This window comes from Cyanidioschyzon merolae, chromosome 8 (genome assembly GCF_000091205.1).
Source record: "Cyanidioschyzon merolae strain 10D DNA, chromosome 8, complete genome".
Lineage (NCBI taxonomy): Eukaryota > Rhodophyta > Bangiophyceae > Cyanidiales > Cyanidiaceae > Cyanidioschyzon > Cyanidioschyzon merolae.
This window is the reverse complement of record NC_010134.1, coordinates 438,552-454,825: the sequence shown is the minus strand read 5'-3', so window position 1 is coordinate 454,825 and position 16,274 is coordinate 438,552. Positions and strand designations below refer to the sequence as shown.

The 16,274-nt window shown below is 54.0% G+C and overlaps 3 protein-coding genes across 3 annotated transcripts; 1 reads left to right on the top strand and 2 right to left on the bottom strand.

Moving 5' to 3' along the window:
- Positions 1-2,206: 2,206 nt before the first annotated feature.
- CYME_CMH174C (hypothetical protein) lies at positions 2,207-4,942 on the bottom strand (the record flags this gene model as incomplete). Its single annotated transcript, XM_005536067.1, has 1 exon — positions 2,207-4,942. One exon carries the CDS (start codon positions 4,940-4,942, stop codon positions 2,207-2,209), a length of 2,736 nt encoding a protein of 911 aa, XP_005536124.1.
- Positions 4,943-9,267: 4,325 nt separating this feature from the next.
- Positions 9,268-10,344, top strand: CYME_CMH173C (similar to mitochondrial uncoupling protein; the record flags this gene model as incomplete). Its single annotated transcript, XM_005536066.1, has 1 exon — positions 9,268-10,344. The coding sequence occupies one exon, from the start codon at positions 9,268-9,270 to the stop codon at positions 10,342-10,344; it is 1,077 nt and encodes a 358-aa protein (XP_005536123.1).
- A 2,542-nt stretch (positions 10,345-12,886) lies between these two features.
- On the bottom strand, positions 12,887-14,155 carry CYME_CMH172C (hypothetical protein; the record flags this gene model as incomplete). Its single annotated transcript, XM_005536065.1, has 1 exon — positions 12,887-14,155. One exon carries the CDS (start codon positions 14,153-14,155, stop codon positions 12,887-12,889), a length of 1,269 nt encoding a protein of 422 aa, XP_005536122.1.
- Positions 14,156-16,274: the final 2,119 nt, after the last annotated feature.

Sequence of the window (16,274 nt, the reverse complement as noted above, 5' to 3'; positions counted from 1 at the left end):
AATCCTTCATTGATTCGAGAGAGTGAGTGCTGATGTATGAGCCTTCTCTTCGAGCTCGATCGTGCATAGAACGGGCTCCGTGCTCCGCAAATTCCCGTATACGCTCCGAACGGTTCGTCCGAAGCGAGTCTCACCGACTGAAAACATAACCCTACGTCCTTGCGCTTCATACCGATCGTAACGTTCCAGGAACGCTATCGTCACGACTTTGGTGGAAGATGCCCGTGCGTGAAACAGAAGTATTTTTGGGACTGTGTTCCAGTGTTTTTAATAGAACATGGACAATCTGATCAGAACCGGAGACACTCGTTGCCGTTGCTATCGTCGATTTTGCGTTCCATAAGTTGATGAACGCATCGTTGTTCCACGATTGAACGCAATCAGTCTTTAAGCCTATCTTTTTTGGCACGGAGCGCATATCCTTCTTTCTTTCAATATTCCTCAACCATCAGAGCACTGCAGTACGACTGAATAGAGTGAAGAATGCAGTCCTCGTTGCACTGTTCATTGCAGAACATTTTCTGCAGGCAACATGTCTACGTTCTGTTCGGTACACGGCATGCTCATTTCGATCTAATGGTATACAATGCGAAAATGCATTCGATTGCAGAAAGCGGCGGCAGACCATACTCGAGTTCAAAGACGTCACCCGCACCTGCGCTGCTAGCGCTGATGCCAGGCGGGCAAGGCATGGTGTCTGCGCGCCCGCCGTTCCGCGCTTCCCGGTCCAAATGGCAACGAGGCAGCGGGCATGCCAAGTGTCATCAGGGTGTCTAGACAATACAGCACATTTATGTACATTTTTTCCCTACTGGATGTGGCTCGCAAGCACCGATCGGGCGACAGTACACGCCTGGTATTCCTTGTTCATCTAGCACAAACGGAACATTTCTGTATATTTTTGGAAAACGCTCGTACGTTCAACACCCTGCATCCGGACGCGTCCCTGCGCCTGCTCTGGTACGACGGTGCAGGGCGAATGCGCGGGCCCAGCGTCTACGAGTCGTTGCAGCACGTCAGCGTTCTACTGCTGTGCGCGACTTGGCATCTCGTGGCAAGCCGCTCGCTACAGCGCGCCGCTGTCGCGAGTGCAGGCGCGTCGGGCACATGTACCGTTGAATGAGCAGCGTCAGCGTGTGAGCCAAACGTCCGCTGAAACGCGCTCGCCAGCAGCGTATCCGTACCCCAGCTTAATTCCTAGCCGTATTGAAGACGATGAAGAATTAATTTCCATCGCACCATGGCATGATATCGTGAACGGCGAACGAGTTTGGATGCATGCGAGCCGCTCGCAAGCACTGCGGCGCTGATTGCGGTACCAGCATCCCACTGGACGACCGTCTGGTCACGAGACCGGAAGAGAGCCCGCGTATGCACGCACATGCTTCCAGGAATCCTTGCTCGGATCGGTACCCGTCACATAAGTGGAGCGTTTGGTCCAAAAGAATGGTTGTGTACATGCCTCGATCGACGATGACGAACACGGGCGCACAAGCCTGGCTGTACACAAAGACGCCTACACAGCAACAGCAACACGAATAGTTGCTGCAGCATTTCTACGTCTTCGACGTTGCAGCATCGAAAGTATTCTCGGGTATGTCGTACAAGAAAACGCAAGTAACGCGCCAGCATCTATCGAAGCGAGGTCTGCAGCGGCCCCAGCGATACTGCGCGTATTCCTTCCCGAAATAGATCATTCCGCTCCAGCCAGAACGAAAGCAGCGCACACGATTCAGACGGACAACGGTGCTTCCGACGCATCGCAGCACTTCACCATCATCATTCATCCATGCAAGTCACTCTTACGTGAGCACTTTGGATACCTGTCATCGCCGTGGATCACTCGAGCAGGAGTACAACCCAAATGGAAACGCCTCCACTGGCGATGCGCACCAGGAGCGGGCGTATCGCGGCGCTACTCGGGCAACCACCCGAGCGACACGTCGTCCGCAGGCATGCGGCAACTGACCTGAAGCGGTTTCATGACACCAACAACAAGTCCGCGAAATGAATGTAGTTACGACTCCGGGAGCGCTCCGCGCATCGCCCTCCATCTTTCAATATATACCGTGAAATACAAGCAAAGTGCGGTCTCCGGGTATCCGGCCCAAACATACCCGGGTACACGTGGCGAAAACTCCTGCGTAACTCGTCACGTTATGTGACGATAAATACAAGCAATGCAGTGCATACAATTGGACGCATTTCAGGGCCTGTCTGGGCGCCGCGTGCTCGCCTCCAAGTCCAGGTCATGTGCACTGCTGCTAGCGTCTCGCTCGGCTGCGGCGGCGCTGCTGGCTGTCGGCGAAAGCATACGGCGTTTCGTGTCGTCGAGGTCAGTGGAACGCGCAAACGACCCAGAAACTCGAGTTCCACTTGGGCCTCGCGCCCGTCCCAACGCCCTTAGTCCCTGCATCCACATCTCCATTCGTTGACGTGCCTCAAACCATACCTCAGCGGGATGCACAGACTGGCCTCGCACCAGACGCCAAAGTAGAAAGCTGAGAAACAGGAGCAGCGGAAACGACCCTGGCGCCAGGAGGAAGACGGAGATCGCCAACAAAAGCTTGCTCCAGCCGGACATGGCCCCTGACTCGCCTAATTCGGTTCCTCTAGCGACTTCACTGTGCACGCAGGTCCAGACTTGCGGCTGATGCCCTGTGCTCACCTCAGACGCTCGGCAGTGGAGTCCACGTGAGAACCAGTTTGTGCCCCGAGCGACACCGTCTTCTTCGGACGTGGACGGACGCTCGTCAGCAAATTTAGTGGAGTTAGAGTTGTACTCCACACGACTTTGGGCGAGAAAACTCCAGGGCCTGGTGTTTGGTGGCTGCGCTCCGAGCGTACTCGGCGGTAAGCGACCCCAGTCGACGTCGGCCTGGAAGCGCACGCGCAGCAGGATGCTGGAGCCCCGTGGCGGACGCTTTGCTCCGGTGAACGGTTGCTGCTGCTGCTGCTGCTGCTGCTGGAGGTTCACACAAAACTCGCGACCTCCATGATTATCAGGAGACCAGCGGGTACCCTGTCCTAGTCGAACAGCTGGAAAGAAAGGTACCGGATCGGGAGACGCGTCTATGAAGGCCTCGCTCACAAAGTCCGGGGCACTGTCCTGATTCTGCCGTATCCTCGCTGCAGCCCCAGAGTCGTACCATCCTTGCAACTGCGTCTCAGCAACGTGGTATGCTCCACCGACCCGCCAACAGACTATTGATGCGGCCGTCGCGTTGTCCGCTGCTTGCGTTCGTCCATCGCCGGGATACCGTGTGAATGCCGCATACGGTTGCAGGATATCGATAGCCTGGAGTGCGAGGCGCAAGTTCCGCCACACGTGCCCTTCGACAACCAGTTCAGAATCTGACTCCGAGCCATCCGCGGACACTGTTGGCGTTTCGGTGATGAGTCGAACGTCGGCCTGCCAGGGGGCATTGCCGGCAGCGCCCAACGGTCGAACGCCCAATGTCTCCACAGAAGGTTGCTTATCATCAGCGGTTTCGATGAGCAGGGCAATCATGCGCGCTACGGGGAGCTGCCGCACTGCCTGCACTTTAACGGGTGCATAGCCGCCGTATCGGCTCGCGTTACAAATCGAGACAAGTGACGTCTGCACCGGGGCCGATGCGCCGTACGCCCAGTCCTCCATTCCACCTGCCACCGGATAAACGGTATCGCCCATTGTCCCGATGTCAAAGGGTCGCGCCCCATAACGCGTCCCGTTCCCCGCATGCAATCGCAAAGCGTAAGCAATCGTTTGCATGGCAATTATATCTGGGGCTGGCGAGTTGCGACGGCAATACTGCTGCTCAGGGCAATGCGTCAGGTCGCCCCATTCGTAACCAATTACCGTTGTTCCACCGTGAAACGTCAGCATCATTTGGTAAGTATTTGCTAAAACGAGTTCATGAATGGAGCGAGCGGCAACGCTTTCCAAACATGACGCCCCGTATGGCTGATTCCAGGGAAAGTCCCGATTTGGATCGACACCCAGTTCGGTGCGTTCGCCGAGCGCGAACCCTATCGCATTGGCTGCAGGCACAATGGTGATACGTCGGTGTCCGACCAGGAAACGCAGCCACGAGGACAGCGAACCCGCAGTGCTACCGAAAATGGATCCGTCGGCTTCTTCGGCAGCTGAGGCGCGCCAACGATGAGTGTCCACTGAACCCGCAGGCAGCCGGCTTGCTTCGAGGAGCACGCGTGCAAGCTCTGTAACCGCAGTCGGGCCAATGCGCTCATCACCGTGCAATGCACCAGAAATGAGAATCGCTGGAGGATCCAGCACGCTTCCGACGGATCCCTGGGCAACCGAAGACCTGTCGGCGATCTCGAGTACCCATACACGGCAAGCGTTGCGTGACAGACCATCCTGGGTGCGAAGCTCTTCGATGAGGCGCTTTACAGCGAGGCGCTGCTTCTGGTCGAGTCCCGTTAACGCCTCTTGGCTCATGGGTTGGTGCGTGTCGATAGAACATGATTCGCCAGCTGCTGGTAGTCCAAATGCTGCCTGTGTCGTGTACAGACGAGCAAAAGCAGGATATGAATACGCTAAGCGTGCTAGCGTGATCACCATGCTGCTATAGGTATGGTAGTTGAAGCGCTTCCATGCCGACGGCAGCGTTGCGTTCGGAAACTCGGGTGAGTCGTGCGGAGTCGGTGTATAAGCCTCTCTAAACAGGTACAGACCGTTGTTGACCACTGTTCCGTGGCCGGGAGCGCTTTGTGGGTCCATCAGACTAGAACAGAGCAGCAGTAGTAGCAGCAGTCGAACGGAACGCGTTGACTTCTTGCATATGTTTCCTGCTTGGGCTCCTGTTGAGGGAGCGTGTCGTTGCGCGGCTAGCATACAATACACCATACGCATGACTCGAACGAAAAGCATCATCCATGCACTGATCGAAGCTGAGCAACACAAAGAGGAGACATTGGCCAGGTCAAGACCAAACATCAACCTCGCGAGCAGCGCTCTGAGCACTTGTCACACGACGTGCTCTCGACTGGACGTTTCAGGTGTCGTGCGTCTATGGCGACAGCGCCGGGCCTCTCACGGGCTTGTGCGCAGTTAAAAAGGTACTAATGCAAGCACGCCCCGATATACTCGGGAACACCACTAGGCCAGCACCGTGCAACAACGGCACCAGGTTCAGTGTAGAAGCCTGTAGGTCGTGTCAAGAGGCTGATGTCGATGTCGCTGATGATGATGATGACGAAGCGAACGAGCATGCGGCAGCGAGCGGGCTTGGGTCGCATGCACTCTGCCTGTGTTCGCAACTGCATTCATGTCAGCAGCTGGATACGAGTCGAAGATTGACAGAGAAGAACACATACAGAAGTAGGGACCAGTTTCGTTGATGGAGTACAAGGGAGGTAGATTTTAGAGAACAGATCATTCAAGCAGGCATCGTTCACTCTAGGAATGCGGTATGGTCGTGAACATGCTCGCGGTCAATGCTAGCCCCAAGTGACTCTCAGTGCTTGCACGAGGCCAAGTCCCGGTATTTTCGGTGACGAATTGGTTGGACTGGAGGCAACGCTAGCACCCGTTGGCTAGGTCAAGGTCTACCCGTGATCGACGACACGTCGGTAGAAAAGCGCTGTGCCTTGCGGTACTGCGTTTCCGTGCGTATGCATGATGATCGTTCTCTCTCGCTGGTGCACTCGTTTTTCATCCAGCATTATCGTCAACACAGGTAATATCATCCCAGAGGATCCGCGTATACTGACTAATTTCGAATGCCAGGACACTGCTGTTTTTCACCACTTGCCCTTGAGGTTCGTGTACATATGGGCGGCGCTCGAGCATTGCTGGATCGCTGGACGGTACCATGGCATTGTCGAGCTGTGGGCGAGAATCGAAGCCTGCCTTTCTTGATGACTAATCTTTTCTTCTACGATCCGCGGCGTCTCAGCATAGTGCCAACGGTGAGCACGAAACGATTCGCTCGAAAATTCGCCAAGTCATTGGACGCTGCCGAGGCTCGAGACAATTCCGGATGTTGATCGCGGCGCTCGAGTCTGGATGCAGATAGTGCTTGTACGCGTGGTGGTTTGCGGCATCACACCGTGGCAAGCGGCTCATCTGCGACTGCCTCTCCATCAGAAATTTGCTGCGTGTATCACGCACCATCCAACGCATCCGGCTGTGTTTCGTGCTATTCTAGTATTGCGGTTTCAGCCTGCATTCGGACTCTTAACGCATACGCGTCGTCGTGAACACATCGATGGGCATCGAATAGAATTGATTCCTGCACTCGTTAGAGGACCTCGTCGATGAAACCAGGAGTGCAGCGTTTGCACGCTACAGCCCGTCCAGCGCTATGCGCTCTCACGAAACAACGCCAGGTATCGGTCAAGTCGGTTTCCAGCTCATCGAAGAAGGGCGCGAGTGCGTGCCTCCTGTCTCTGTCCAACCGCAAGCGTTGGTGACCCCAGCGCCGTCCTATATGCTTCAACCAAAGTTCGTCCACATGAGCCATGGACATGCCTTGTGCCCACTGAATGAATCGTACACAGCGTACCTCTTAGCTCGATACGGTGCTCAGAGCATACGAACGAGGCCCTGATGCCATCATTCCACTCCTTGCTATGCCTTCGCGCATCCGTGATGCCCAACTCGCGATCATACCGGGCAATGCAAATGCTGGATAGCTCCCTCTGGTTTACGTTCAGGGGTTTGGCTCCTTCCTCACGACTTTGGGATACCGCACCGGCAGTTTCGCGCTTTCGGCCCGGAATGCATCCCCACGACCAAGTCTTTCACTTCATCTACCTTGAACGTTTGCAAAATAAGTCGCGCTGCCCGATACAGGCCTAGATGTCACAAAGTGCGAGCAGATTGATATTCTGGTGATCTCCATCGAACCTGTAAATTTTTTGTATTTTCTCCCGGTAACCGAGAAACCTTAAACGAGTTCTGCCACGGCTCGACGCAAGGTCGCGCTCATGCTCCATCGCTGCTCACAGAGTTCATCGATGTCTTTGTCATCTCCTTTACCTGCGTGTTATCATGGATGTGTTCGCTAAACGCTACGCAATCTCTTTCCCCGGAATTTAGACGCAATGGATTGATGCTGCGCCTGAAACTCGCCTTTTCCGTATATGCACCTATTGACGATTCCTCAGGTACTTTTGTTCCTTTCTCTGTCGCGAGCAAGCCCATGGACCGAAGCGCTGCTCTCCACTGGCTCCCGCGGTTGGGTAGAGAGGTAGCAGGGCAGCCCAGGGCTCCCGACAATAGAGAGCCACTGATCGAAGAACGGTGTTACGGATGCGAACGAAATGCCGATTGATCCCTGGGCACCAAAACGGCGCGTAACGACGGACAAATCGCATTCGACTGGATTCCATCAGGGGCAGAAAAGACTGACACGAAGAGCGTCCTAAAGCCAGGGTCAGCTGCGCGCTCCTTCACTTCTTTTGAGTGATGGAAAGCGACACTGTCTGAGGCAAGGGCAGAGGAATCGGCTGAGAAGAGTCCAAGAGGTGCTTCGACGAAGCATGCGGTGTAGAATGATTCTGTCCATCTGGCGACTGGTAGGCGACCACCCGTTTCAATGACCACCAGCGCTGATATTGGCATCACGCTCGCTTGTCTCCTCTTGACGGGACAAGGTCTCTGTCGCTTCGGATACGCGTATATCGGTCGCAGAATTCTCCCAAATGACCAATAATCGAGCGGGATGAACACCTGTCCCTTGCGTCGTATGCGTTTCCGTTCCTAGTTCCAAGTCGATTCCATGCTGTTTAAGGTACAATCGTCTCCTGGGAAGCGCACCTGTTCCTTTGTGCATCCGCGGCTCGTCATCACGATTCGAATCAACAGTCCAAAAACTTTCCATCCTGCAAGTTCTTTTGTCGTATTCCTTTGAGAAAAACGAATCGGACTGGAGTTACGAGGAAACAGTCCCGGAGACAGAATTAAACAAGTTACGTTTCGAATTTGACATTTTCAGAACGAGGACAACGAGCAAGGCGGCGCGTTCACCTGCTGAGCTCAGAGTTACTGAATAGTACAACTAAGACGGTTTTTTGCAAGCCAGCTGCGTCAGACAAAAGTCCGTCCTCCACCTGTCCACAATCTACAGGATACATTCCTTCTGTTGGATACCTGCGACAAAACGACGAAAGGCGATAAAGGCATTCTGGTAGAGATACTGCATCATGCGCTGTCCAGAGCATCAGACACCACACTGCAAGATACGCAGAACAGAGCATGCGTGTCCGTCTCTCAGAGACACCCCAAGAATCGTTTCTTTGCATGACAAGAGCCGAGTCAGCTGCGCCTTCCTCCTACTGCATTCAGCAGAGTGCAAACGTGCCGGCATCTGGAGTGGACCGAATGCTCTGCGCGTGGCTTCGCAAGCAACAACGGGTCCTGGGTGTGCCTGCACTGCACCTCCGCTGTGGAAAACCTGGGCCTCGACACAGCGCTTTTACCCACGTGCAATTCACAAGCACAAATTCCAAAGAAATTCAGGATTTTATGGCGCGCTCGGGAGCGGAGTAGGCGATGTCGCACACAAGTTCGCGGCATCAGTCGCAATGTCATCGTCGGAGGGCTCTTCTCACTCCAATGACGTTCGGCCCTGCATCGTCTAAACACAGCGACGAAAATGACAGAGCGGACTCAATCCAGGCGCTCGACAAGCCCATGTTGCTGCTTTTTTTTTTCATCTGACAATACGGCGTTTTGAGTTGTTTCTCGAAGTTTCGTGCTGAGGAAAGCAACCGAGCGCGCCACAACGCCAGCGCAGCTCCGCAACCCAAGGAAACATAAACCGTGTTGTGCACCACTTGGATGCAACCGCTATATGCAAGCACGCTGCCACAAATCAAATTAAGGATAGCATCAGGAGAAAATTTTCAGCCTGCTTCGTGAAAAAACGCCTTGGATTGATCAAGTCTACAACTGGCTCTGGGCATGGTGCGCACGTACTCCGCGGAAGTTCGCCCCGCAGTCCGTGCGCGTGCGGTGCCACTGCGTTTCGCTTCGCCGCAACGTACGGAACACCAGTTTTCGAGTCTCATGGTCTGAAAAGCAAGCTGATCTTTTCCTTTACTCTTGATATTTAAAGGCACTGCTTCGGTGTATTTATCCGGCGACTTTTTCCTTTGATTCAGGGAGCGGTATTTTGTATAATTCGTCAAAAACAGGCGAGGCTGCGGTGCTCGCGCGAACGTATCGTTTACGCTCTGGTACCTTTTCCAGGAGACGAGTATCACAGCTCACGGTGAAATCCCCAGCCTCGAATAGCACACTGGCCCCAATACCTTATGCAAAGCACGGTTCCGTCCACGAAAGCTCCAGAGGCTTCAAATGGTACGGTTGCTCGCCAGAGCACCGAAGCGGTGCATCAACAGCGCTCCAAACCGGGACTCTTCGCGCAGCTTGCAGTGGGATCGCTCGCGGCTGGAACGGCAACCTGCGTTTCCGCTCCTTTTGACTTGATTAAAGCGCGCCTACAGCTGCAAAGATTGGATAGTAGTGAACACAGCGACGCCTCAACGGTGGAGGCACATCGGGCAACAAAGCGGTATCGTGGGATGCTCCACGCCGGTTACCGCATCATTCGGGAAGAGGGCCCTTTAGCTCTGTGGTCGGGTCTGGAGGCCGCGTTCTGGCGAGCACTGACCTACTCTGGCGTGCGTTTAGGTCTCTATCAGCCGATTCGTGACTGGTATGCGGGCGTCTTTGAAAGACGCCTCAGGTACACGTCAGCAGATGCCGGCTCGGTACCCGAGGCCTCTTCGGTACCTTCTGCGCCGGTCCTCGTCAAACTGGCCGCTGGTGCTACTTCCGGTGCTCTCGGAGCACTAGTCGGAACGCCGTTCGAAGCTGCCAAGGTACGTATGCAGTCTGGACGGTATCCGTGTCGCAACACATGGCAAGTACTTCAAGAAATGGCCGCAGAAGGGCGAGCACACGCCGGCTCCTCCAGATTTGGCGTCATCTGGGGCCTCTGGAATGGCGCTAGTGCCACTGCTGTGCGAGCAGCGACCATAACCGCGACTCAGGTCGGACTTTATGATGTCGTGAAGACAAAGATCGCGGACATAAGCGGATGGCCCGCAACAGATACCCGTGTTTTTCTGAGTTCGGCAATGATGGCTGGATTTTTCTCGACAACTTCGAGTTCTGCATTCGACGTGATTAAAACGACGCAACAGGGCTCGCGTCGTGGTGCTTATCGTGGCATGCTAGACTGCGCGGTACAGATATGGAGAAAAGAAGGCGCCTTCGCCTTCTTGAAAGGCTGGGTACCAGCATACGTCCGATTAGGGCCGCACACGATGATCACTCTTTGGGTCTACGAGTTCGCCCGTCGAGTGCTGGGATACACTGCGTTGTAGAGAGCGGCAGTAGATGGGATACTTGACGTTTCTAGCTGTGAAGTGCGACACGGCTGCACTGGTATCGTTGCCGTGCTGCTGCACCCGCATATCGCAGACGTATGATCTGTGCTCAGAGACGCTTCTGGACAGACTCTGTGGCTCGGAAGACACGGCGCGGAACACTCTGCAATGGATAGAGCCTGCGGTGGACGGAGCGCTGCGATGCGGCGCTTATCTGCGTATAGCGTTGGCTCCGTCGCCAGCCAAAGATCTACTGTCCCGAAAGATAATTTTTGCGGAGCGCTGTTATATGCATCGGCAGCGTCGTGCAGCCAACTGGCTCCCTCGTTTTTACAGGCGCATCATACCGTGTTTTCAGAGCATGCGGTATCTGGAACGTGCCAAAAGGAACAAGGTCTTGATCGCACCGACCCGTTGTTGAGAACTCGGGTGCATCAGACGCCGTGCGCTACGGGAGTCTAGAATGCCCCGGTAAGCTCCAGCGGTCTCTTCGTCGAAGGCAAAATGCACCAGGTCAAATGTCGTGCTGTCTGTACTAGGTTTGCGGAGAGGGCGGTGGATTCATCGTGTGTATGCACGCGCATGAAAATATGAATATGTGTACATTTCCGTGCTTTCGTATGCAAGCATGCTGTCCCGGAGAGGCAGCTCATCAATCGTCGGAAGAGATCGTGATCCTCTTGAATATTGGGTGCACAAAACTGGGTTCAGGTTAAAATGGGACTCTGAACGGATCGCTGTTTTCATGTCTTTCGATTCTTTTGCGTAGTTTTTTTTTTCATGCACAGCCTCGATGTTCGAATAGCAGGAACAAGGGCCTACGGATTCATGAGTATTTTAGGATTCTCGGTTGTGCGTTCGGGTTGGCCCCTAAGACGCTTTGCCGCTGGATATCGTTGCTTCAGCAGAAAGAGGATGATTCGTGACGCCCTCGAATAGCTGTTCATAAAACAGCAGACATCGTCATCCTATTCACATGCGGAATCCTCGGCTCTTCTCCTTGTCTTTGGCGTAGTGTGCTCAAATCATGCATTTTTCAGGATTTCAATGTTTCTCTTCCAAGGCAACTGGTGGGTGCGGCAATTCAAGCCACTGCATTGACGAGTAGAAATGCTTGACGTCTTTTTTACGAGCTCATGCCGAAAGTTCACAAAAATTCTCGAATCAAATAATTATCGACCTCGTTCAGAAGACAAATCCTCTTCTGATTTGTGGCCATCGACGAAACTGCATTCGACAGCAGTAACGTGACACCTGTCCGGGGACACGTCCCCAGAGGCTCCCACCTCTTCTGTTGTTGCCGAGGAGAAGGATTTGGGGCCACGGTTTTCGTCATTGTAGGGTTTGTTTTCAGTGGAGAGTTCGTTGCCGTTGTGCGCGAATAGATTGCGTAGACGTATCGAAATTTCCAGACGAATGCTCCAGCCGGAGTTCTCTTCCTAGTACAGATTTCATTGTGAACAACATCACGTCCCACAAATCCTGAATCGAATCGAACTGCATACACTAGCGTGTGCAGCGGGTAGCGTACGCGGCGATAGGCTCGCCCAGCAGACCCCGATGATTCTCGGGCACGGTATCGGGCGCGGAAACGAAACAGGTCATCCAGGGTTGCGTTCCGTACTCGTCAAGCGCATTCGCAGAACGATGAAGCAAGCGTTGACGCGCCACAGGACGGCGACCGAAGCCGGAGCTACAATGGATATGCGGGAACATCTGAACACGGTCACGTGTCACCGCTGCGAAAGGCGCTTTGACGCTGTATCCAGAGAAAAAGGAAATGGCAAGCGGTTCAGAGATCCCAACTATACCCTCCACGTGCGTTAAAAAAGCGTTGATGGTAGCCTGAAGTGGCGTAATCGGGACTTGACAACTGCCTTCAACACCCGTTGGTTAGAGATTGCGGACCTAATGCGACAGGAGTGACCTGCGTTTAGAAATCCGGAGCTAAGAGATCGTGAAAACGGAAGCAGTCACAGAAAAAGCCCCAAAAGGCCAGTTTTGATGACAATAACAAGAGACCCCAATACGAGATCATAGGCCCGAGGTATCGGACATGTCCCGATCTAGTCTAGCACGAGTAAAATGAAGACCATGGTCCAAAGGGAGCGCTTATATTTCCGGTTTTCATGTACAACATGCGTTGCTCTAGGGAAAGCTCCTTGCGTGGATCCTGAAACGCTTGGCATTCGTTTATGGTTATTGAATAACGGCAATTGCACCCGTTCCAGCGACTCGCAGCACCAGTGGCTGCTGGTGCGTTCGTGCCGACGCGCCTGGTAGCGTCGCGAAACTGAGCCCGTGTGTTCGCAACGAATAACCGAGCAGGTGCTCTCAAATATTCACCTCAGAGTTCCGTTCACAGAGGTAGATTGATAAATGATCCGAGTTGCCTGCTCGCAAACTGATCTATTGCAGGTCTGGTACATCTCGACAAGGTAACCGCTGCTGTATTGATGAAACAGGTGCTCTCCACTACTCGCAATCGAAACGGTCCATGGAAGGGTGGTGACGGGTCGGTGTCGGCAGCGAAATGCACTCATATTCTAGGGTGTGACTCATGAGGGCCCTCCGACGACGGCGATCTGGGCGGCGTCTGCTGTTCATTTTCACCGGAGAGCAGGCGCTCTCGTATTTCGGAGAGCTTTTTGGCAGCTTCTGGGTTGCGCGCTGCCAGGCTCCGCAGTGTTCGTGTGTCGACAGCCATCGCCTGAGTTGTAGTCTGCGGTTGTCGCTGTCCTGGTTGGATCTCTTTTTTCTTTGAACTTTTCCGGGCATCTTTCTGAGGGATTACCGATGGCGACCGCTGCTGGTTTCGAGTCACCAGGTCGTCAGGCCCAAAGTTTTGGATGGTGGCGTCCCCACTGTTGCCGGAAAACTGCCAACCTATCTGCTGCATCCGCGTCCGACATAACTGCTGGTCTGCGCAAAGCACCCGAGAGGGAATGCCCAACCATATGGCTTCCCGGACATGCTTGGTAAAGTCGACCGCCTCAATACCAGCATGGAAAGGCTCGATGGCTTCCTCGATGCGCGGATCGCCGGCTTCGGCGTTGGGAACGGCGTCCTCACGAGACGCCATCCAAACGTCAAACGAACTGCGGACCTCCATCTCCAAGCGAGTTGCACATCGATCACAGCTCTCATTCCGAAAGCGAGTGCGGACACGACCTCGCACAAATGCATCCCCGTCTCGCTCAAGCGAGACACTGAACGTCACATAGACGAGTTCCTGCTCGCGCAACGCTCGAGCGGCCGTATCCAGCGGTTCGACCAGGCCGTCACGTGCGATAACGCCAAGCGCACCTAGGCTCGTAATCCGCTCATACTTCCCCGGAGACTGGAGCTCGTCCCGTGACAGCGTCAGTGCCGCTGGACCAGGTCCAGCGCCTAGCTCCGTCGTTTGCTCGTCACTAGCCTGAATCACGTCAGGATCAGCGTTTAATGGAAGGTCTTCTGGTACCTCCCGAACTACCGTTTGGGTCTCCTCCCAGCTGCGGCTGGAGAAGGTTTCAAACCGCTCCCAGTCCACACTGCCGTCCGCTTGAATAAAGCTGAAGTTGCTCAGAGGTATATCCGTTATTTCAAACTCTTCGGTGGATCCTTCGGTTTGACTTGCTCTCCGTTTCGTCTTCTTGCGCGAGCTGCGCGCTCTGTGCGGTCCGCTCGCCTGAAGCGCAAGCGTGCGTACGCTGCAGTGCCCCGCACGACGGGTGCGCGTTCGGAAGCCTCGCTGTGGGCTCTGCAAACGTCCTTCGTCGAATGGACCAAAGCTGCCAACACCGTAGAAAGGTGCACCAACGAACATGGGCTTCTGTCGAACAAGTCACGCAACAAATACTCGTCTGGTTCCTGTGTTCCGCGGCAGTTCCTGTGTGAATCTTGTTCTCACCATCGCGGCTTCGAGCGCGCTGCCGGAAAAGCGCGCCGCTGCGTGATTTTGGTGAAGAGCACGCCCATCCGCTGCTGCCGCTGCCGTTGCCTCTGCTGCAGCTGCGCATTCGTGGATTCTCCAGATGCTGTCATGTCAGACGACCCTGGAAAGGGTCCGTTTTGCTGACTGCGGCATACACTCCAGTGTTTACGGGTTTTCCTACGATCATCAATACCAGTCATTGGGAGCTTTTTCTTCAACTGGTCTCTTTTTCCACTGTTTCATCTACGTTTTTATATGTATTGGGGTATTCCTTCCCTCCAGTTCCGTTGCTCGTTGTCGAAAGGCTGTGGATAGCAGTGTCCGGGTCCCGATTTCACCGCTTCTGCCAGTCGTTGGTGCATTCCGTGCAGATGCGAGAGTTGCGACCTACGCTTCGCAGGCCTGTTTCAAGTTCTAGGTACACAGCCTCGCTGAGCGCTTCGCAACCGTGACACCTGACTCTCATGAGATGTTCCTATGCGTCTACCACATTGCGTAATTCCAGTGTCGCCCTGTAGCACGAAAACGCTTGGTTTATAGCTTGGTATATGCCGTTGAAGGGTCCAGAGGGATAGATGCAATCTACTTCGCCGGTGTCGCACCGTGCTATGGCGCGCTTCTTCTGTACAATCCCGTATGCGAGTGCGTTGTCAGCTGCACACGCAAGCGCTCACTGTTCCAGTGAATCGAGGATTTGCGGTGCGCGATGTTGTCCATGATGCGATAAGTACCCGAAAAAACCAAAGATTGGGAACTCATCCAGATATTTCTATCAGTCTATGTCGCCTTGGTGCAAAGCGGAGACCCATGCTTCAATGCAATCGATCCTTAAGGGGACACAGGCCCAAGTCCATTGCCGTCTTCTGTAGAGTCAGTGAAACACTAAATGTTTCACAGTTATGGAGGGTAAATGAATACCGACGTGCAGACGCCTCCCAGTCGTTAAAGACCGGACCCCTGCTATCGATTCCAATTTCTCTTTGTACACGTTGAGCCTGAGCGGCTGGCCCATAAAGTTGGATCGTATCAGGTCCGCGAATCTCGTCATCCGCACCACGCATCGTTTGATATGGATGACGGCGTTGAAGTCTTGGTCCACGAACTCCGTACGTTGATTGCCTCTGGTTGGACGCACTAATGCAAAGATTCCTCGAACAGGTTCTCTCTGTGCCGTTTGCTGCTCTGCCACCTCTTCGTGCTTTTCTATCGCCGAAGCGCTTCGCTGGCCACTCTCTATCTCGACCTTCTGGAGTGTACACCCCAGCTAATCTCTTGGATATTGTATTTCTTCAAAACGAACACACTTCTTGATGCACTAAGGTGAGAACCTGCATGGACAGAGAAGGACGTGTGGAAAAAAGACGAAATGCGCCCCTGGTGTGGCACCGTACGCCGGACGCTTCAGCGATTCGGCAAGGAAAGCGATCATTACGTTTCACGATACAAAATGCTCCCTCGATGGCGTTGAATCAAGGAGCGCACGGAGGAATGGAAAGCAGCTCTATCCCGAAAGATTCAGTAAAAACTCGAATGCAAGGGGAATGGTGAAATGCAACATTGTGGAATCGAAGGACGTCACCAGACGTCTGAGAAAAGTCTTCGATGATCCGACGAAGAGGGTTCTGTTGTATGCGCCTTCCGTAGGTGCGAAACTGAGGCCGTCAAATGAATCCACTGCAGCTAAGACTGATGAAGATATCCTCGTTCTCTTCGATTTCGATCGTATTTACAACGGGGGCCCTGCTTCGCGAATACCCATACATACTCCGACCGTTGCGTCCGAAGAAAGTCTCAACGAATGGAAAAGCAAACCCGGCGACCCTGTGCTTCATACCGATCGCTGGGTACCCGGAGCGCTGTCGTTACAATTCCGGTGGAAGGTGGCCGTGAATGAATGGAGTCTTCTTTTGCGAATGTATCCCAGCGTTTTCAGGGCAATGTGAACAAGCTGTTGAGAAACAGAGACGGTCGCAGTGGCTTCTATCGTCGCTCCAACTTTCCGTACGGTGAG